This window comes from Colius striatus, chromosome 10, assembly GCF_028858725.1.
Source record: "Colius striatus isolate bColStr4 chromosome 10, bColStr4.1.hap1, whole genome shotgun sequence".
In the NCBI taxonomy this organism is placed as follows: Eukaryota; Metazoa; Chordata; class Aves; order Coliiformes; family Coliidae; genus Colius; species Colius striatus.
Genome location: NC_084768.1, coordinates 23,325,592 through 23,348,618, shown reverse-complemented (window position 1 = coordinate 23,348,618; position 23,027 = coordinate 23,325,592). Strand labels below are relative to the sequence as shown.

The window sequence follows — 23,027 nt, the reverse complement described above, 5'->3', positions numbered from 1 at the left end:
CAGAGTAGCCAGATTGGCCCCAGCTGGGCTGGAGGTGGGTCTGAACCCCAGAGCCTGGGGAAAGTCTGAGAACTCTTTACCCGGTCTTCACTGCAACCTCCTCCCCCTGTTATCAAGAAAAAGAGGCTCCTCGCTAAACCATGGCAAGAGTACTGAAAAATATTAGTGTTGATTAAATATTAGATAGTACATCCTCATCATTCAACTAGGGACAGCTACTCTGTTTCAAGTATCCCTCAAATGTCATTTGCTTGCTGTATCCTTGATTTTTGCCTTCTGTGTGAATTTTTTTAAATGAATGTTGTACTATTTATCTGGGACATTCAGTAAGATCTTTCAATCTCTCTAATCTTTTTGCTTTTCTACAATCTTATCTAAAGGAAATCTTAATTGATATAGCTGTATGAATGACTCAACAAAGTGGTAGCTAAACCAGAGTCCACAGGTTGACTTAGACTTAATTATCAACTTCACTCTGTAACTAGAACAGCTGTTAGAACTCCTTGAAAAAGCAAAATTGCTGCAAATGCTATTTTTCTTGTCTAGATTTTGAGGACAATGAATTCTTCCACTAATAACTTTATTTTATTTTCTTAATTGTAAGTAAATGACTAAAATATATTCTTTTTGCTTTGTAATGGACTTGTTTGTTTACCCTGCTATCATTGATTTATTTTGAAGAGGGGAAGGGGGCAAATATTTGAATTAATTTATGTCCCTTTTACAGTTAAAAAGACACCTGTATCTGAGTAAAACCTACTGATTGCAAAATGGAGGCCAAAACTACAGAAAACTGGGAAGATCATAATAAAGTAAAATGTGGTGTGATAGTGTTTCTTTAAATTGTTCACATCAGTCAGCTATGTACCTAAGTGAAGTCATCAAAGAACACAGCCGGTTTCTTCAAATGTAAATACTTGTTGCACCTGGTCCAAATTTGGAGAAGTTTAGCTTCAGTTTTTAGCAAACATGGTTGTTCCGGGCCTGTATTCACACCAGAGGCTAAACATAAAAACCAGGAACAGTAGCATCCTAAATAGCTTTGTTTTTATTTATTTTTCTATAAACAATCATTTTACTATGGAATACTGCCTCCACTTTTAATAAATAACTCTCCTTGCTTGTCCTATGCCTACAACATGTGACAGAGCATTACTGTCAAGGACTGATGTAATACCCAGCTAGTTGCCTCCAGCTAGTTAACACAGCAGAGTGGTTTGCAAATGAAGAACATTTGTCTGAATGACATATTTGTGAATCAGAACTACTTTGTTTTGCAGAGAGTTTGGCCGCTGGAAAGTAAACAATCTTGCTGTTGAAAGAAGGAATTTCCTTGGCTCCCCACTGCCACTTGCCCCTGAATTCTTCCGTAACATAAGGCTACTTGGACGCCGACCAACCCTTCAACAGATCACAGAGAACCTTATCAAGAAATATGGGACACATTTCCTACTATCAGCTACCTTGGGAGGTAGGGTTAATGCTTGGAAAAATTGTATATGAGTTGAATATGACTGAAATAAAAGTGTTGGTCACAAGTGATGTCTCTGTAAAACTAGGTGCTCCTTCCCAGTGCAGCTGGGCTGAGCAACTCTCTCTGGGATGGAACAGGTTTTGTTTAAAAGCCTCATGGCTGCTGCTTCTGCTGATGTTGAACTTTGCTTTATTGATGTGTTAACAATTTTACAGAGAAAAAGGTGGGAAATCTTGTTGCTAAGATTAACATTTTTTGCTCAAGTTCCTGGTGTTTTGGGGCTGCTTCTCTGCACTAAGAAATCATTAAGTAGAGTGACATTTTTTCTGTAACAATCTCTTACAGCAATTTACATAATTACAGATTACCCAAGTATCAAGGTCTATTGCAGTATGCAGAGATGAAGCAAGAAAACCACGAACATTTATTTTCAACAAATCTTTTCAACTAGGAGACATTTAAACTACTTTGGCTGCTGGAAAATCCCTCTACTGTCACTACGCTTTTTAGAACTAGTCTTCACTTAACCAACAGGACTAAATTTTCAAAATAGGATGATGGGTCTTTGCCATATGATTCCTTTTAACTTAATGGAATCTCCATCTCTAAATACCCACAGACTAATTTAGAAAGAGTAGCCTGATATATAACTAGGATCCAGTCACCAAATGGATTAAAGAAATCCAGTGAAGAGGCCTAATATTCAAGATAAAGCATAAATTGTTCCAAATGAAAGATAATTAGTACCTGCAATTACCCATCTAGGCATTACAAAATGAACTGACATTTTAGAAATGCAGTTTTATCCCTTGGTGGGTGATTATATTAAAGATAATTCTGTTGACTGAGTGTCCTTCCAACAGGACAGTCTTGTCAAAATCCTTTATTCACCTGAGAAATGATTCTCTTTAAAACATTTCATAACTGAATTTTAACCATATATTAAGGAAATGACAGCTTTCCTATTCTCTTTTGGCTGTTATCTGAGATCTATAACAACTGAAATGGCTCACAGTAGCTCGCTTTTGGAAAGACCATTCTAGAAAAAAGGTGAATTTCTGTCTTCCTTGAGTTATTTAAAGTAATAACTAATTCCTGTCATTATTTTGGGAACTAATGCTTCTACAGCAAATCCACTACCATTAGAATTTGAAGAACAAATTGCATATGTTGACCAGAAATTTGGAATAAAATTTGCAGAATTTCTGTTAGTTACTCAATATATTTCTTCCATGTAAAAAATACATGTTTATAAAAGATCATATATTTTCCTGTGCATACAGCACAAAGAGAAAAACTAACTGCAGAAGAGAAAGAAAAAGTGTCTTTAAATATAAAGCATAATAAATAAAAATAGGGTTGCAGTATGTTCCTTATTACAAAGATTATCTAGTGGTAAAAATTCTTATTTAGTATTACTGACTATTTGCTAAATATTAACTAACAGAAGTTTCAATACTAACAGCCATATGATAAAATTTATTTTCAGGTTGAGATTGGATGTAATAACTGAGGGAAAACATTCTTCCACAAGAACAGTTGCTCTTTAAAACTACAAAGCACCAGTATCATGCTGACCACAAAAGAGCTTTAGACTTGACACCTTTTTGAAAGCATGGCCCTAAATAAAAACTAATACTTAAAGGTAGTTCTTTTTAAAGCCATGTGGAAATTGTAGGTTAAATACCCAATATTCTTCCCAAAAGCTCAGGATTTGCCACAGGGAAACTGAGGCAGGGTACGCTTTTTCTCATTCTTCTTCACACTGCCTCACAAAGGCTCTAAAATAAAATGACAGCCACATGCTTGCAAAAATTTTCCACTCACAGGGAGACTTTGACTTCTGGGCTCTGTCAGTGCTTAATGAAGACAAAGGCAGCTTTTGTATTGATTGTGATGGGTTTTGATTTGGGTCCCTAGTATAATTTTTTAGGCATGATTTTAGGCATGATTTAGGCATGTGCACAAATTCGTCTCAGATTTTAGGCAGCACTTACTGCCTTCCATTATCATTGAATGGGTGCTGAATACTTCAAAAATTGGTTCAATTAAAAAAATTACAGAGAATTAGTAACTTCTATGACTGCTTTCATGAGGTAGCTAATAAGCCTGTACTTTCCTGTATGTATCAGTTCTAATTTTTTGTGCTAGAATGAATGGGGAGTCCCATAGATGTTTGTCCACAATTTATTAACTTGTAATTAGATTTTTTTATTTCCATAATGTTTTCAATACTTCTCCTTTAATTGCAAATTGGTTTATTCTGAAAGTTTTGTCAGTACTTCCTTACAATCAGACCACCAAATTGAGTGTGCATAGTAGTTGTATTTAATGAATCCCTAATAATCTGTATTCATGGACATAAATGAAAGCTTGGTAAAAGAATGATCCTGTGGTAAGATCTGTGTTCCTGTATAATCATTTGGCTTTCATGATTGTCCCTTTTTGACCATAAAGGGAACTCTTGCAGATTGGTTTTTTTGTGATACCTTCCCAAGTCTTTATTTACAAACATAGAAATGTACTCCTCAAGGGCATTCTGAAACGAGAACTTAGGGAACTTCTGTTTTTCTTACTGGCACAAGATAGTGTGGAAAATCACGTTTCTCATTGCTTCTATTTCTTATGAAAACGTGACAAAAGCCAAATGCCCATAATGAGCAGCTTCGAGTGGCATGATAGAAGGATCCTGTATAACCCAGTGTCTACACAGCAAACAGTGGATTGAGCAGTGTATTCACATGTGAGCTCATATTCCTGTGCTCGATAGTAACATCTGCTTCTGCATTGACTGTCTGCAGTGTCAAATCTGCAGAGAATGGAAAGCTGTGGCTGCTCATTTTGCTGAATTTTGTGCACAAATAGGAATGCTGTTTTGGGCTGAGCCATCACTAGGAGGTGAAGAAGTTTCCTCCAGGCCTCTAGGACAACACATATCCTGTTTGCTTTAGGAAAAGTGCAAATTTACACAGCCCAGACAACACTTACCAGAACAGCTTTAATGGAATGGCAAGAAAGTGCTCATACAAGTGAAATCCATCCTTGAAGGCAAGGGAAGACTCTACTGGACAAGTCCCTGACTGCCTCATTTAATTAGATTTGTTTTGAGCTGGGAATTGGACTGGATGGCTGCCAGAAGTCTCTTCCAGCCTAAATTATTTTCTGACTCTATGAAGTATATTTCTAAAGATTCTCCTTGAAATGAGAGACAATACACGGTGTTACTTTTTATCCTTTTGTTTGGCATTTATACTTTTCTGTTTTACATGCATGTAGCATGATGCAATGAAGGTCCAATTTGCTGAAGTCCAGCTTGCAGAGTAATATACAAGAGTGTTGGCTGCTGTACACTTAATGGTTTACAAAAAACAGTGTGCAGCAGTAAGCTTCAGAATTGGAAGTTATTGCAAAGCCTTAGGCACCACTGTGGAATAAGTGTAGGAGGGTGAAAATAACTGTGGATCTCACTTTAAAAGCATTCAGTTTAACATTGTTCTTACATATAGATATAATGGCTACTCAGCAAGCCAATAAATCTGGTGAAGAAAAAATTACAGATAAACAACATACTACAATGAAATGATAAGCCCTTGTTTTAGGTATTTGTGTAATGCATATCTGGTTTGGATTCTTTGCAAGATGAAGGGAGAGGACTTTATAAATGAGTCTTCCTTGCATCTGGAAACATGTAACTATTCTAAATAAAAAAAAGTTGCAGGAAGTTGCCAAGGCTTCTTATGAAACTAAAACCTTTTGAAGCAATCGGCTAAATGGTAATCTTAAATGTTTGAGATGGATTTATTTTTACTGTTATTGTCAGTCATAATTTCTCAAAGTGTTCATTACCAGCCCGTCAATACATTCACCTCTGTGGGTGACATTCCTTAATAAGTTTGAAAGCTTTGAGAATCCAAAGGAAAAAAAGTAGTTTTGTCTTTAAAACAGATGTTCTTAATGGATGTTAGCACATCAGCTTTATCTCAACCTCTTGTCATTCTCTTCTCCACTGATTACAGTCCCACAGGTGAATTCGATAGTTACACCTTTGCAGTTCTATACACTGAAAAAAGAGGGTCAGATTTTCTGCCTCCAATTAGTATTCCACTTGAGTGGTATATTACTCTGAGTTCAGAAGAGAGAGAAATTGTCAGCTGCTGTAAAACATTGAATTTCAAAGAATTCTGAAGGATTTATGATCATTTCCACTAACTACTGATATGACCTTATTTCTTTCAAGGTAAGATACAAACTATTGACAAGTAAGAGATGGAGAGTCCAGTCTCAAATGACTGGTGCAAGAAAGTTGAAAATTTATCATGACTTACATACTTTAACCCCCGGTATGTAAATTTTCCAGAATGTAAAATTATCAATGCTAAGAGGAAGAAAGAAACTCATAAAAATATATGTTTGAAATTCTAAATCAGGTGGTGTGTATAGAATTAGCATGCACTGTTATTCATTTGAACCACAGAAATGATACTGCTTCTGGCTGAACATTAATTTAAATACTTTTTGAACCTGTGTACTTCCATCAGCATCTGATGAAGTTTGGTTAAACGACCTGATAAAATCCTAATGGTACATTCTATGATCCATACTTGAATGTATTTTCCGATAGTGCTAAGCTATTTTTATATTTTTATAAGTATTCATATGCCAGAGATATTTTTGCCTTTGTAAGATATGTTTATGTGTATGAAGACACAGTTCCAACTAGGTAACTGTGGATGATGCTCAGATATACCTGTCTTTGAATGTTATTCTTTTATTATTAATTCCTCATTTGATTGGAATTGCCTTTTCCTATCACGATTCGGTCTATAGATGAAAATATGATACATTAAGACATATGATTCTTTCATCATTATAAAGATGTGGGTACAGGAAAACAATTTCTCAATAACTGAAGTAGAACTAATATTTAAATAATATGAATATGTATATTACATATAACAAAATGTATTTACTCCTTCAGTAAATGTTTATATTTAGTTACAGTTGTTACAGTATTATCTCAATTATACTATGTCAATGATGGTGATTAGTGATTTAGTTTAAATAATTTCTGGACGCATTTCTAAGATGCATGCAAAATTAATTTTTAAATGTCATTCATGAACTATTGTTTAGGAGTCTAATGTCTATATGGGCATGGTTGTGTTATCTCTGTCTAGGTATATTTCTATATACCTTCTACATGCTTTATTTTTTTTAAAAACAGCATGTAGAATAATTTTCTCAACTCAGGAGTTAATATAACTTACAAATGCAAGTCGTGGAAAATATGTTCCTACAAACCTAGAAAAAATTAAATACATAGGTTAAGTTATAAGCTTGCAAATTCCAGCACTCATGAGGATATAAATATATATTGTGCCAAGGTCAGTCAATAGTGGGAATGTCAGTCTTCTGCACTCCCAGTGAATATCTGTCAGTGACAGCAGCTGCATGGTAATAAAGCATCGGTGGATTGACTGCTAATTCCTTGTACCAGTCGTTGGATTGAGCATGATCAAATGTTTTTTGCCATTTCTTTTAAACCTAAGAAAGTGAAGTTCACAGACTCTTGAATTATGTGAAGTATTGAGAATGGTGCTTTCAGAGCTTGCAGAGAACACAGCTGTGAGGATCTGATGCTGAATAATCATGTTTTCTTACAATTCACTGTCATTAATGCTTTTCAGTTCTTAAAAATCATAAACTTGAATGGTTTTCTGAATCACACTTGATTTTTAGTAACTGTTTAGATATTTTTCTTAGCCTATTTCATGGTTGCAGACTGTAACCAGTAAAAAACAAGATTCATTTTTGTTTCAAATGTGACAGAAGGGTCTCTTTTGGTATGGGTTTAATTTTATCTAAATTACCTTACATTTTCTTTCACAAATTTAATGTGGGTTGGTCATGTTACTTTACAAACCCATGAGTTCAGAGTGTGAAAGGAATCGCTGTTACAATTCTGCAGTTATATGAATGACTGAGTACCAATATGGGGAGTCCTCTGGTTTTTAATCCACTTTTTCTAGCAAGAGCTAAATCATCTCTTTATAGACACAAAGCTTTCAGGATCTGTCAGATGTCTTTTGAGTAGCAAGTATTTTTGAAACATACCTGATTGCACCTGGTATTAGCATAGTGCCTGAGAATACCAGTGAGGAACCAGGACTCACTTGTTTGAGATGCCATACAAATGCAAGGCAGAGATTTTTGAGGAAAGAGTGTCATTCATGTTTACACCAAGGTCCCTGTCACTCCAGCTGTGTGCCGTCACTCAACCTTGGGAGATGTAATCTGAGGTGATCTGAGTCAAAGTAAATCTTCAAAATCATTTCAATCTGCTTATAGAGCATGAAAACCAAAACATTTCTGTCAGGGAGTGGGGATGGGGACCACAGGGCTGGGGATGATGGGGGACCCTGCCTGCCAAAACACACCCACAGCAACTGCTGCAGCAAGCACAGGATCAAGCAGGACTTGGAAAATATAATGATGTGATAACTGTGAGGGGATTCAAAGGTTGTTTTCCTGACATTTTCTAATCAAAACAACACATAACACTATCCTTTTTCAAGTTTGTGGTTTTTTTTTTTTTTTAAATGGGAGTTTTTATTGCAGTTTTACTCTCCACCTTCTGAAGAACAAATGTTTTTTGATGGGAGAAGAAGAAACAAACTATTTTCTAATATTAAGATTTACCAGACTCCCTTTCCTTCCCCACCAGCAGTGCAGGAGAAGGGGGATAGGGGTTGCGGTCAGTTTGTTACAGATGGACTTTGATGCTGCTTCTTCTCAGAGGGAGGCCTCCTCACACTTCCCACTGCTACACTGTGGAGTCTCTCCCACAGAAGACAATCCCTCATTAACTTCTCCATTGTGGGTCCTTCCCATGGACTACGTTCCTCACAAACTGCTCCAGCATGGGGGTAGGTCCTCACACGCTGCCCCAACGTGGGTCATCCATGGAGACAACAGTCCTTCAAGGATAGACTGCTCCAGCCTGGGTCCCTCATGGGATTATAATTCCTGACAGCAAACCTGCTCTGGCATGGGCACCTACCCCACAGACTCCCAGGTCCTGCCAGAAACTTTTTCCAGGATGAGCTTTCCACAGAGTCACAGCCTCCTTCAGGCATCCACCCGCTCTGGCGTGGGCTCCTTCATGGGCTGTGAGTGGGTCTCTGCTTCCCGGTGTCCTCCATGGTCCTCACCACATATCACAGGGGAGCCTTTTCAGTGCCTAAGCACTCTCCTCCTTCTCCTTCTCCACTGACCTTGGTGTCTGTGGAGATGTTTTCACATTCTCACTCCCTGTTGCTGCTGCAGTTCAGCAACTGCGCAACAACTTCTTCTCCATCTCAAATACACTATTCACAGAGATGTTACCTCCATCTCCAATTGGTTAGGCCTGGGTCATGTGCAGGGTCCATCTTATCATTGACTGGCCCTAACCCTGTGAGCTCCAGGGGAAGCTTCTGGCAACTCTTTGTTTAAATAACTACCAAAAAAACTTAATCCAGGCAGAACCACTATAGCGTGTTTTGAAAAATCAGGCTTTATTGTGTAGACATAGCTGAACACCAATAATGCTGGAAACCTAGACCAGGTTTCGATGGCAAATTTTTCTCAAAGTACAAGTCATTAGACTTTGTTGTGCTTTTCCAGTGCTCTGCTCATGACAGCTGGCACGGATGCAGAATGGTGTGAATAATGATATACCCGGCCATTGGACTGGTATGGCCTTACATCAGTGTAGCATAGCACAGTGGTGCACAGTCTGTGCTAATGCAATGTGCTCATGTCTGTCCTGACCAGTAACCTGAGCCTGCTTTGCAGGACGTTTTGGCAGTATTAAATAAAATGCCAACCTATATCTACTTATTACAGAAGAAAGGTTAGGTAACTGGATGAGGAAATCCTGTTACTTATAGAGGCTGCTTTAACTCCTGGTTCTTTAAAGTTTAGGCAATTAATCCCTTTTTTGATGACTGCATGCACAAACAAATGACCCATTGTGACACTGTAGGAGAAATATAAATTTAGTAGTGACAACTCAGGTATTCCAGCTGGAATAGACTGCTGTCCTGGGTAACAACTGTCCCTTCCAGAACAAGCCCAGCAGGTCTAATTAGAAAAGAAGCTCCTGGATAATGGCACTTTTGCCTATGTAAAGTCTGCAGGGCCTGAATGTCCTCTGAATTTTTGAGAGATCTGGAGAGAGATCAAGAAACACTGTAAGATACGTTGGTTAATAATAATGCATTGCTCTGTCTTCAAACACAAAGGAATATTTTAAGACAAAGTAGCTGTGTGTCAAATTTACCAGATACGGTCTGTTTCTCAGAGGCACGCATTCTTCATCTGGCATTGCTTACCACCAAGATTATCTCCCTTTAAGGATGATGTCATGTTTTTGTCCTACATATTATGCCTCTACAGCTATTACTTTTTGGCACATAAGCCCTTCCAAAGCTGAGATCCCATCCTCTGAATGGGCAAAGTGCCACTGTAGCAGAAGGGTGAACCATGCAATGAGTAAAAGTGGCAAGCCATACCTTATCAGGTTAGCTTCCTTTGCACGAACAAGGAATTCAGGGCAGTTGTTCAGCACCCAAAATACAAGTATGATATTATTCATTGATTCCTGAGATTAATGCTGAACAAAGCAAGTTACCAAACACAGTCTCAGAAAGTGAAAAAAGTGGTTTTGTAGTTACTCCAGACACAACTTGCACAGAAGAAAATACTGAGTCATTAAATTACTTTTCTAATTTGTTTTCTGAAGAGTTTTGCTAAATACATTAGTAAATAAATTAATTTTTTGTCTAGCCTGAAATTCCACAAAACAGACAATTAATTTAATAATTCATTACAAATTATACAGTGCCAGGAGGTCTGATCTAGAATGGCTCTTAAGAACTTGTAATTAAACAAGTGAGGTTTTGCTTTGGTTTTGTTTTAAATAATCCTACAGGAATTAATACAATCTTGAAAATAAACACATTTTATACATGACTTAAATTGAATGCCTACAGAATATGTGTTGTTGGTAAACTGGAGTTAGGATAGCAGACATCCCCAGTGCCATTGCATTTAGGCAGAAATGTGTCTTACTGTATAATTGTTGTTCATACAAGACGTAAAAATATAATATCTGTTGTACATGTGCTTAGACACTTGAAGTATCTGCAACTATCATCAGTGAGAGACACCTAAATTTTAGACAACAGGCAGGGAAAACTTCAGCTTGCCATCTTATTTCTGGCAAAATGGAACTTGAAGAAATTGCCACAATAAACGCTGTGGTTTCTGTTTCCCTGCACAGGAGAGGAGTCACTCACAATTTTTGTGGACAAACGGAAGCTGAGCAAGAGGTCAGAAGGAAGCGATTCCAGCACAAACAGCTCTGCAGTGACTCTGGAGACCCTGCACCAGCTCGCAGCCTCCTACTTCATTGACAGGGACAGCACACTGCGCAGACTCCACCACATCCAGATTGCCTCCACTGCCATAAAGGTAGGGGGACTACTCTAGGATCAACATACATACATGTTTCCAGATTCACTAGTTGATTCCTGAGAAATTTGTTTTGGTAGTAAAAAAAGACTTCATAGAATCATAGAATCATTATGGTTAGCAAAGACCTTTAAGATCATTGTGTTCAACCCCTAACCTCACACTGGCAAGCCCATCATTCAACGAAACCTCAACAGCTTATCTATGCATCTTTTAAATATCTCCAGGTATAGTGACTCCACCACCTCCCTGAGCAACCTGTTCCAATGCTTAACAACCCTCTCAGTGAAAAAGTTTCTCCTAATGTCCAATCTAAAGCTCCCCCAGCAGCTAAGCCCATTTCCTCTTGTATCTCTTGAACTTGAACCCAATTCTTCTTTCTTCTTGTCCTATCAATCGTCACTGGAGAAGATAGACTCCTACCTCATTAAAATTTTTACCTGAAAAAAAGCACTTAACTGATAATTAAGTGTAGTTTTGAAGAGGATCTAACACACTAAATATATTATTTTTGATGAATAATACATAATTTGAATGAACAAATGTCCACTGTAGTACGTTTGGTTACGGAGACAATCTTCTTTACCTGTGTACCCAGCAACTGCATTTATAGAGAGATTTATATTTGTGTATGAGTGTATGAAGCTGTCATGCTTCTCTTTAATTTTTTTTTTTTTCAAACATTTTTATTGTACTCCTGTGACTGAAACATTAAATCTAGCTATCTGTCTATCTAGCTAGGTGTTTGTTTGGGGTTTTTTGTTTATTTTGTACTGATCTTTAGAAAAAATGTAGATCTTGGTTCTGTGCTTTTGTAGAGGCACCACTTATTTTCTGTTAGGAACTTCTTTTAGTACAGTTTGTCAGTCAAAGTATCCTATCCACTAGCTACTAAGGTCACTCATAGTACTGGAGGATGCTTGGTGTAGATCAATGCCCTGTCAGGTGTTATATAATGCAACAGCTGTTCTTTTGAGCAGCTCTCTAGCCTAATGTTGATTATTTGAAATAATCTCTCTCAGTCCCTTTCCAGCATTGAAGAGTGAATAAAATTTTAGCTTACAATTGAATATGCAATAATTATCAAGCTTTTGATGTAAAATGTGATTTAGAATCCATTCCACCCACTGGATCTTTCCACTAGTAACTAAGGTCTTAATGGAAGACCATCTGAAACTAACTGCATTTTCCAACTATCTTAACTGTTACTTGAGTAAATATAAATTTACCTCCTTGGGAGTGTAGCGTCTCCACAGTAAGAAGGATACAATTGGACTTGTGGATTGGCAGCACCTATTCATTTGGGCTGCTGATGTATGGAAGATATTCCTTCTGTGCTATTCATCATGTGCTAGCAGCATGGCCACTAACCCAAGTTCAGAGCTGGTCATCTGCAGGTGCGGGATGGCCTTTGTCTCTTCAAGCAGCAGAGCTGAAAGTGCAGTAGACCCAACAAGTTTGCTCTCATCTGGAGCTGCCCACTGGGTAATACAGTCTTGCTGCAGACCATCATACTACCCATCCCTCTTGTGTGACTTAGCTTCATAACCTCATTGTTTATTATGTAGATGTACATCAACATTTAAAACCAGGCTACTTCCATCAAACCATGTGCAAAACCTCTATCTTGAGACAATATATGTCTGAAAACAGTGGTAACTGAAGTGGCAGAACAGAGAAATGTAGAAAGAAAACTATCTGAAAGAAGTTTCTCCCTTGGATTCACTGAAAATTTGTTTTAAAGTAAATTTGTGTCATAATGTACAAATCAGTGCTGCTTATTAACAATTTACATAGTGTACCTTCTCCATGACCACAGTTTTTTGTCAACATTACAAAATGACTAAGTTTTCTATCTGTCGTCTCATTGAGATGGACACAAATGCAAGCTGTAGTCCATCAGGAAATCTGATTTGGTTAATCGACTGCAGGAATCTCTAGAAAACGGCTAACTCATTGGATGTAGCAATGCTGATGCTTGAAGCTTTCACTTAAATTCATAGAGAAACTGGGAGCATTTGCATTACAGATTTCCACTGTCAGAACACTTAACTGAATAAAAAACCTATTTCTGTTGAAAACTAGGAACACAAATGTAACCAGGGAAGGCACTGTTTTTCTTCTTTCTCCTCACAGATGTTTGAAGTCATGCTGTTTTTAAATTGAAAAAGCATCAAATAAAGTTCTATATCCATGGTGTAAATATAATATTTCAATATTATTTATTAAAATATATATACTGACAACAAAATTAGACCAAAGTTACTCCTTTTTTCTTTTTTTCTCCCCCAAAATCAGTATAAGCCTCCCTTATCAGATAAGACCACTCCTCACACTTGTGGGTTTTTTCTGTTTCTAATGAGAAAAAAAAACCCCATGTTTTCTTTTAAAAAGTAAGAGTAATAGTTATAATCACTATGATGTATCACCTAAACAGGTTACTACATTATTTCTGTGCCCTTTATTGTGACTTTCCTCTTTCCTGACTTATTTTTCTGTTAGGCTATATGGTTTGGGCATTGTAAATTTGTGACACATAAGATTTAATGACCATTTAGCAAGTAAAATATAGTAATAACATGGGAAAAAAATCTCATCTATATGAGCATGAAATAGTAAGAAAAACCTAAGCATGTAGTGGTAGAAGAGGTCTTGAACCTACCTTATAAGCACCACTGAGGACATATTTCTCTAGGACAGAGAAAGAGGGTAAGTATTTAAGAGAACTTGATAGCAGTACTCAGTCATATGGCAGAACTGGAATAAGCAACTCAGCCACCCACAAGGTAAGGCTGGGTCTAGGTTTTGCCATTCAGATCCTAATGTTTCCAGCTTCTCTGTCTAGTACTTCTGCAGTAGATTAAGGTGTAAAGTCTTTGCAGATGGGACATAGAATAGATCCATTGAATCTCTTGAGTTACGGAGACAAATTAACAATAGATCAAATATTAGGTGAGAGCAGTCAAGCTCAATTAGTCTTCTGGGAAGAAAAAAAATATCATCAGCAACAAATATCTGTTTTCTCAAATTCTAAGAATTTCTCTTTGGAAAGCAATGCATAATGAAACATTTTTCTCCCTTATGTAATTAGAATAATTTATACTTGAGCAACTCTTATGTTCTTCACTCAAATTTGAGATACATCAAGCTAATTTTTTTCCTTATGGGGCAAGCCCTATGCATTATGCCTAAATGTATTTCTTTTTATAATTAATATTTTCTATCCAAAACCAAGTTATGTCCCAGAGAAAGGAAAGCATTAAGAAGAGGGAAGTGAGAATTAACACTAAAGTCTTAATGTTTAATTCTTATTTATCCAGTGAAAAACAATGCCATTCAGAGCAAAATCTGGTAATGTGCAGCATGAAGAAAGGGGTGGGAGAGATGTGTTTGATGAATCAAGTTTACTAATCAAGTTTATTTGTAACAGAGCTGTTAGCTGGACATAATTATCCTAAAAATAACACGATTGCAACTGATTCAGGCATCTCATTAATCACATAGATAATACGTTGTTTATTCCACATTAAAAAAGGCAAAATCACCAGATAGCAAAATTTTCCAACTGGAAATTAAATGTCGAATGGAGCTACCCAGAGCCTATATCAATATTTAACTTATTTAAAAGTCTATGATACATGCATTCTTTCAATGTTATTTTAATGCATGCATTTTAGTGCATTTTAGTTAGACTCATACGCTAAATCAACAGTTTGCAGCCTCAAGGGCCTCATTGGAGACTCACCAAGCGCCTGAGGGCTGTATCTAATTTGCATAGACATTTACATGAACGTACATCCTGTTGTGTTTGAAATATTACAGATCCAACATTACTTCCTTTGCATGCTCATTTTAGAAGCTTTTTCCTGTGAAAATTTGTCTTCAGATGCACTGATGGTTGTTAGCTCTTCCTATTAACATCCCTATTAGCATGATTGGGTGTGCTCTCTAGTTTAATAAAATCCTATATAGTCATGGAAGCAGAATACAAATACAGTCAGCAAATGTCTTTTTGTCCATGTAGTATTTTTAATGAGAAATATTCTCACATCTTCCAACTCAGTGTTGTTTTCATTTCTATACAGCTAAGTTAATTTGCACCTATTGAAGATCTAACCATAGGTGGATACACGGGGGAAGGTGAAATTTCTCGAGACCTAGGACTATGCAATACATATGATTGACCTCTTTCCTTTGCTGACTGATAGAAGGTATGAACAAGGCATGAAGGTCATGAGTTACTGTAGCTTCTACTGTGATTCTGGCAATCTGTCTTGTCATCGGTCACCAGAAAAATGACCTGGGTTGTGCTACCCTAAGATCATGCATACATATCACTAACAATTAATTATGAGACTTCTTCAATGATGAGTAGAAGGGAGAGAGCTGTGCACACTACATCTAGATTTGATTCTTCTTTCTGAGTCTAATGCAGTTGGGAGGCATCTGTATACTCCTGCTCAAATGACCCCAATTCCTGTTCGCTAGAAGCAGTAATTCTGCTACTGTCATTAATGAACTTCTGCACTGAGCCTAAATGATCGCAAACATACAAATATATTGATCAAACAATAAATTAAATATTATTGAATAATCTCTCTGCAAAACGATAAACACAGTTATGTTAGACCAGTATAACTTCGTTGGTTAATAAATGAGGCTATTAAAGCAGTTTTCTTTCGGGGAATATCTTCTTCCATTTCAGAATGAAGGGAGCTGGGACAGATGAATACAATGTAGGTGTTATTTTAGAGTTCAAACAACTGTGGGACAGTCCAGTTCAACAAAAGAACAGGAGGCAACAGAAGAACAGATACATGAATGGATTTTTCCACCAGCTATTTACAGCCAAATTACAGTCCATTTATTCTGAGTGTAAAAGAAAAAAACATCCTTAAGAATGTGCCCTCTAATTTAAATTCAATTTTATTGTGCAATTTGCTTTTTTTCTTCCCTTAAAACTTTTTTTTTTTTAGAGGGAGATTTAAGTAATTTTGTTGTCTCTGAAAGACTTAGATTGCAAATACTTTGTAAGAATAGGCCTCTATTGTGATGGCAACTATATCTGATTATCCATAATTAACCTATTAATGACTCATGGTGGGCTGTTAGAGAGAAAACTTAAGTGTAATGAAATTTGTTTCTCACTCAAAACTCAGACTGAAATACAGACCATTTTTTTTTCATCTCTTTGTTTTTTTCTGAAAAAACTTGCTTATTTTTTTACTTTCATACTTCATACTTGAATGTGTTTTTCTGTGGATTTAATTGTTATAATCAAAAGTACAAGTGCCAAAATGCTATAGTCTTGCATTTTTGTCAGATTTCTGGCAAATCCTGGAAGTAGATAGTTAAACAGTTTTGGATAAGCAGCCACATTTTTAAAGCTTTTGAAATCCAGATCTTGAACCCTTGTTACCCTCACTTTCCCTGTGTAGTTTGTAGTCAAGATTTAAGACTGTATAGCTGAGAAACCTCATAAATGACCAAAACTTCGGAAGCTACAGAAATTATGGACAGAAAGAGCTTTAGGTTAGAAATATTAGGCTGGAAAGACTCATAATATTAAGTATTTTTTTACATAATTGAACAAGTTAAGTAGTAAATATGAGTTTAATTAAACAAACCTGGAGAACTTAAAGCCAGAAATTATTGTTCCTTCATAAAACATCTGTGGCTTCCTCATTGTCAAAGAAAAGTCACAGTATTGATTTTCAAGGACAAGTATTCTTCAGGTCCATTATGAAATTCCAAATTTTTGACTGCTTTGCGAGATCACTCTGCTTTCATACAAGGATAGTGCTTGAAATTTTTCAAAGAAGGAAATAGATTGAAATTGTGCTCCAAAATCTTATCTTGATGCAGGAAACTTGCATGATATTTTTGTGACTGAATACTTTTGCAGATTACCTTGAATATTTCACTCATTATTAAAAGTTTCACAAAATCAGCTCATTATTTCTATGACTAGATATGGATTTTAGATTTAAATTTGGGTCATTGTCTAATCTTATCAGAAGAATGGGGTCCAGCAATAAATCATCTGTTACCTTTTGGGCATTATCTAGTCCTAGTCTTTCAGTAATCTGAATTTAATGGTAAATTTGAGGCAAGTTTAGCCAGCTGGGATCAAAACTCTCATCTTCTGGTCTTTGAGCCTGGTTAAACCATGTCACAAAGTATGTCAAAGAGGTCATGGACTACTATGTGGTGCTAACATCAATAAAACATAAAACACGGGACATGACATGACCTGAAAGCTGTGCACAGATAAATACACTATGTTTATCAAATGCTTTTATTTGCTCAGGAGCATCCGAGGACTTCCACAGCTATATCCCTTCTTTTTCTGAAGGTAGACCTATTTCACATAGATAGAATGTCTCTGTATCGTATTCTGCTGTACAGTACAAGATTCATCTGCTTCTGAAATTGAAATATATGAGGTTTTATATATTTATGTCTGGGGGAGCTGTTGGAGATCTTTGGATTGAATTTGGCATAGGTATAACAAAATCTTGTGACTGCTGTGTGTGGACTGTTAACTAATTCTAACCATACACCAATTGTGAAGCTTATAGATTTATTTCTATATCTTACTCAAGAATTTAAGATGATGACATGAAACAAATTTTTAATTCATCTGAACAGTTGAGTTTTAATTAAGTCAAAACTTCAGGGATATTTTCTCTAAAAGTTCAACTCTAGAGGTCAGTTCTTCAGCTGGTGTAAACTAGCATAATTCATTTGAGAATCTGTCCCTCACTATTTCAGAGAGCAGGAGAAAAGAAGACAAAAAAGGACCAGTAAGTTAATGCAATAACATGTTTTACTGAACACTCAGAATGCATACTCAGCAACATAATTGACACAATACATCACAGCAGCTGCAGCATGACAATCATAAAAGGATGTGTTTTAGCAGCCTCTAATACAAACTACATTGTCTCATTATATTTTCAGCAATGTGCATGGAGCAGTAATGAGTGCAAGAAGTTATAACATCACCAGCTAGTTTGTAACACAGCATGAAATGCTTTCAAAGCAACAAAATAGAACATAATAGAGACGCTAGGATATGATTTTTGAAAGACTTTAGATTCTTCACTTAAAAAAAAACACATAAAAAACTTAATATGAAATGATAATAAAAAAGCATAGATCATATGACATGATACACTATAACAAATGGAAGGACTTCATTATATCAGTTATGTACTTTAGTAAAGAAAGAAGAGTGAATAAAAACCCTAAAATATAAAGACTGACAAACTTTAAGCAGGTTATAAATACATATATGTAAATAGATCTTAACAGCACACACACAATGCTTGCCATCACAGTTGCCAAAACCCTATAGACAATTAATCCTACAGTTCCTTCAATGTTTCTTTTTTTTTCCTTAAAAAATGAAACTAAAGTAAATAAACTCAGAAAATGGGAAAAGGTTTTAACATTGAGAGATTTACAGTGAACATATTGAAAATTGTGGTCAAAGCAGACCATTCCAGTATTAATTTGGAGTCATTCAGATTTGTATGGTTTTTTATTTGGTCTTTATTCTACGCAGTAGTTTGTGATTGAGTTGAGAAAATTACTTCAGAACTCTCTATATCCTCTACTCTTTAATTGACAGCCACTTCCTGACAACAGATCAGAAAATGTCAAGTAAGAACTATAAAATTGGCAGAACATTTTCCTGCTTCTGAACCTTTATAGCTATGAGATTGCATATGTCCTAAGCACGTACAAAGACAAAGGTCAGATCAGGAAGAGTATCTCAGGGTAACAGATACTCAGAAGAAATAAGCTTAGAGAATAATGAAAGACTGTTGAAAGTTTTCAGTATTCCTATTATTTTTCTTGTACAATTTATATCCCATACTACATATTCATGTTTTGCTGTTGTAGTTCATGATTCAAACTGCAACCATCCTCTTTATTAATGAAATGGTTAAAAAAAAAATTAAAATATCCCTCTTATGAGAATCATTTCTAGGTAAATGTCTTCTGAAAGTTACATCATTGCTGTCTTCTGCAGCTCACATTTTTTTTCTACCTGTAGGGCTTCACAGAGTACTTCAACAGGATTTACATTTCTGACAGAAAAACTATAATGTAATCTCTAACAAGATAATGCCTATAATAATTACACATGCTGTGATAGAAGCTGGATTTAAGAAAGGTTTCATTATTCATCCAGGAGACTCTCTATAGTATTGAGTGATTGCTATGGTGTTTTCAGATCTTTAATGTCTGAAAGCTGTCAAGTCTATAGTGTATGATACAAAGTTATATACCACTATCACAGTTTAAAAAGGATTCTGTGCTCCACACAAGCTAAATGTTCTAATATGTAAAAAGCCACTAAAAATCAGGATGATTTGAAAGATTTTACAGGTAAGCACTACATTTGGGATAACATCACGCCTGGAGTCTAATTCTAAGACTAATTTTCTGTATTTTAAAAATTCTCTTTTTGTTTAGTTTTTGAAATAACAATAGTGAGAACCACTCAGTAATTAGCTTTCCAAACTTTCCAAAGGGCAGTTAGTTTGTTCATTCATGAGTCTTCATAGATGGTGAATGAGTTAAGGTCTAACAGCAGAGTTTGATGAAACATGCTCGATGGCATATGCTGGAGGTATTTTCACCTGTCAAAAGCATGGAACTCTCCCATGGTGCATACCCACAAAGTTCCACTAAATACAATGTCGATTTACACTGGATGGGATCTGTTTTTTATTGATGTAAATATAGAATCTTGGTATATCTATAGGAATTTTCCATCCAGCTGTAATTCCTACCTCTCACAATAGCTTTTTTTGTTTGCATTCTTTGTGTTTCAATTTTGTAATTGTTTTTATTACTGGAAATTTACAGAAATAACAGTTATGAGCATTCTGATTATTTAATTTAAAAAAAAAAAAATCAAAAGTTGGCAAATTAAGGTTTTCCTAGTTTTTCTTTTTTTTTTCTTCTGAATGAAACATTGAACTCTGATTTGAAATTTCCACATCCTTATATTATCCATAATTTTGGACAAAGAGATACTCTTTCTTTTCTTCTCTATTATTTTGTGTTTTCTTTAAGGAATATAACAAAAAAACCAGTTTAGTACTGTTTTACAGTTCTTATTAACTAAAGACTGTTGAGATTTGTTTTGTTTGACATTAACAGTTTCTATGTTTAAGATTGGGTATAACCAAAGCGATCTCAGTCCCTGTGCTACAGGATTTTCCCCTTGACTGGTGCATATTTTACAAGATTTAGATGTAAAATAAATGATCTTTTTTCCATTTATTTTGACAGAATAAATCTGAAAGTTTAGACTGTATACAAGACATGACTACTGACTCTTAGTCCAGCAAATTTTGAATGAAATGCGAAACCTGGATTCAGTCCTTCTTTCCAATCTATAGCAGACAGACAATAGGATTATCTGAAATACAATCAGTGTCAGTGGGAACAAAAAGGTGAATTTAGTCTATTTTGGTAAAAGTATTAGGAGTATTAGGAGTTTCAACCAAGCATTTTTCTTTCATGTAGTTCTTCACTTGCAAATTTGTTTCTATCCTCTTGCCTTGACTTTCCCAATACTTTTTATCTAGAGTGGTGTTAATGATTGTGGTGACTAATTTTCTGCAAAAATTGTTACCTGAATTGTTATCCATTTTTTAATTAGATACTTATAATTAATCATTAAAATAATTTTTTGTGTCATAGTAGACGGTTCTAGGTAGAACAGTGTGTGTATTTGTATCTTAATGATACAAAACCTTTAGGTTTGATGTATTTATCCTTACATTGGATGTGCAGCAAACTTAGAAAGCTAATATCCTACATAAAATACCTGCTTCTCCAGTCATCCTTACCTGGTGCTTACTCAGCTACTTCTATCTGAAAACAGACCGTAAACCTTGATGGTTCTGCATTCCAGACTAGCAGCTGGAATAGAAACAGGGGGATTTGGAAGACACTTTCTGCTATGAGTAATTTTCATATCAAGATTAAGCATGGTGAAAGGAAATCAATGTTGTTATTTTTTGTCCACTGGGGTTTAAATAGTTGTAGACAAGCCCTGAAATGTTTCCTTAGCTTTCAGCACTACAGTGAATTCAGAAGTAGGCTGGATAGGAGTGAGAGAAAATACTACTAAGATTTCCTGCATCTTACAAGAATCTCACAAGTCAAGTCCTCAGAACTGCTTGGATGACATAAAAAGCATGCTTCATTTATTAAACACCCAGGACTCTAGAGTCTTGCAATGAGTTTCTGAATGCCTACATTAGCTTTCATTATGAGCATTGCCCCTTTAACTCACTTAAATTATTTAAAAAACATCATCAAATATGCATTGATCAGCCTAGATTCAACAAAGCCCATTGTGATTTACTGTCTAGATTCAACAGAGTCCATTGTGGTTTGCTGTTCTTCAGCTAATTTGGTATTGGACCTTGGTTGGAGTTTCAAGTGTAATTGCAGTTAAAAATTTTCAGATGCTTTTTCCTAAGAAATAATATTTAACAAGTAAAATATAGTTTAAAAGGTAAGTACCAGAGATTTGATTTCTCAATCCTAAATCCAAAGTGAATGAATTTGCCAATCCTATTGGCCTACTTTGAGTAAGAATCATACAATCTGTAACCATGCATTATGCATGATATACAAATTTACTGCAGCAATATTTGGAATCAGATTGCATTCTAAGGCATCCTGTCCATGTATCTTCGTAAGTCTGTGGGATTTAAAGGCTAAAGTTTGCTTTCACAGTAGATTAAACTACACAATAGTAATAGAACAGTGTAATCAAAGTTATAGCACGATAAACCTAAACTAGTCATCTAACACTGAGAAAGCATCCACATGCAATGAAGATTGCTTCTCTTTTCTAAAATAAATTTAGTCAGCATTTTCCTTCCATTTGAACACCTGATAGGGAATTGATGATTAAATTATAGATCACTTGTAATTGCTAAGTCTGTAGAATGGCTTTCAAATATGCAGGAAAATATGTAAAAACCAGTGGCATAAAAATAAGTTTTGCAAAACGATAAACTGAGAGTTGGCAGTACCAATGAGACAGAAAGGGCAAATGTGTTACAATCACTTACCAGAGGGAATAAATTGTTGGGAAGTAATGAGGATACAATCTAAAAATAAATTCCTGAAAACATATATGTGATCCAAGCAGAGAGCAAGCCAGCAGACACGCACATTATGGACAGTAATGTGATTTCTTTTGAGAGGTTGGAATGACAACCCCATAAGGGGTAGTTTGACTGGAGTATGGTAAAATAAAGTGGACACACGAAATGCCTTTCTGTGAATGTCACAGTAAGTGAGGTGCAGGCTGTTAAGAATTTCAGAACTATGGACAGCAAAAATAAACCAGGAGTTTACAAGCATTCCAGGGGAGGAAATATAAAATCTAGAAATATCTTAAATTATTACTTTTTTTGAGATATTACATAAAAGAATGTTGCTACTAGGTTTTATAATTGTACAGAAATATGTCACTATAGGTAGGATCTCCGTGGAAAAACTGGTTCTAAATTAACTTTCCCTTATCACTTTGCCTTTTGAGCTTAAAAACTTTTTGAGCTTAAAAATTCTTTTTATGTTATTTTTAGGTCATATGTTTACCTTTAACACTTTTTCTGTAGCACAAGTAATTATTAATTTTCCCCTTAAAATTTAAAATATATTTCATTTTTAAAGCTGACATTAAAGGCAAAATATTTCCAAATTATGCAAAGACATTTTTTATATCAATGAAGATATTGTTTTCTTTGTCCCTTTTCCAATGAAAAAGAACATTTAGCCTTTTATTCTGATTCAGGAAGGGTTATGATTTTAATTTCTACCTTCCCAACCTAAGGAAATTATTTCCCATTCAATTGCAGTATTATTATGTCTAATAATATCTAAGGGTCTTATAAATTGACAAATCATGCTGTCTTCTTGAACGTAATGGGGACACACTGAAAAATTCCAGTTGCATTTTGGAACTGAGCCATGAAGATATAAATCCTAT

The 23,027-nt window shown here is 35.6% G+C and overlaps 1 protein-coding gene across 2 annotated transcripts in view; it reads left to right on the top strand.

The window, feature by feature from the left end:
* Positions 1 to 23,027, top strand: part of BRINP3 (BMP/retinoic acid inducible neural specific 3) — a 174,465-nt gene that overhangs the window by 86,945 nt on the left and 64,493 nt on the right. The window contains exons 2-3 of one of the 2 annotated variants that reach the window (XM_062003959.1): positions 1,281 to 1,471; positions 10,800 to 10,990. In XM_062003959.1, the coding sequence (XP_061859943.1) occupies positions 1,281 to 1,471; positions 10,800 to 10,990 (382 nt within the window). The remainder of the gene's footprint in view (positions 1 to 1,280; positions 1,472 to 10,799; positions 10,991 to 23,027) is intronic. The other variant, XM_062003960.1, reaches the window with a different exon arrangement.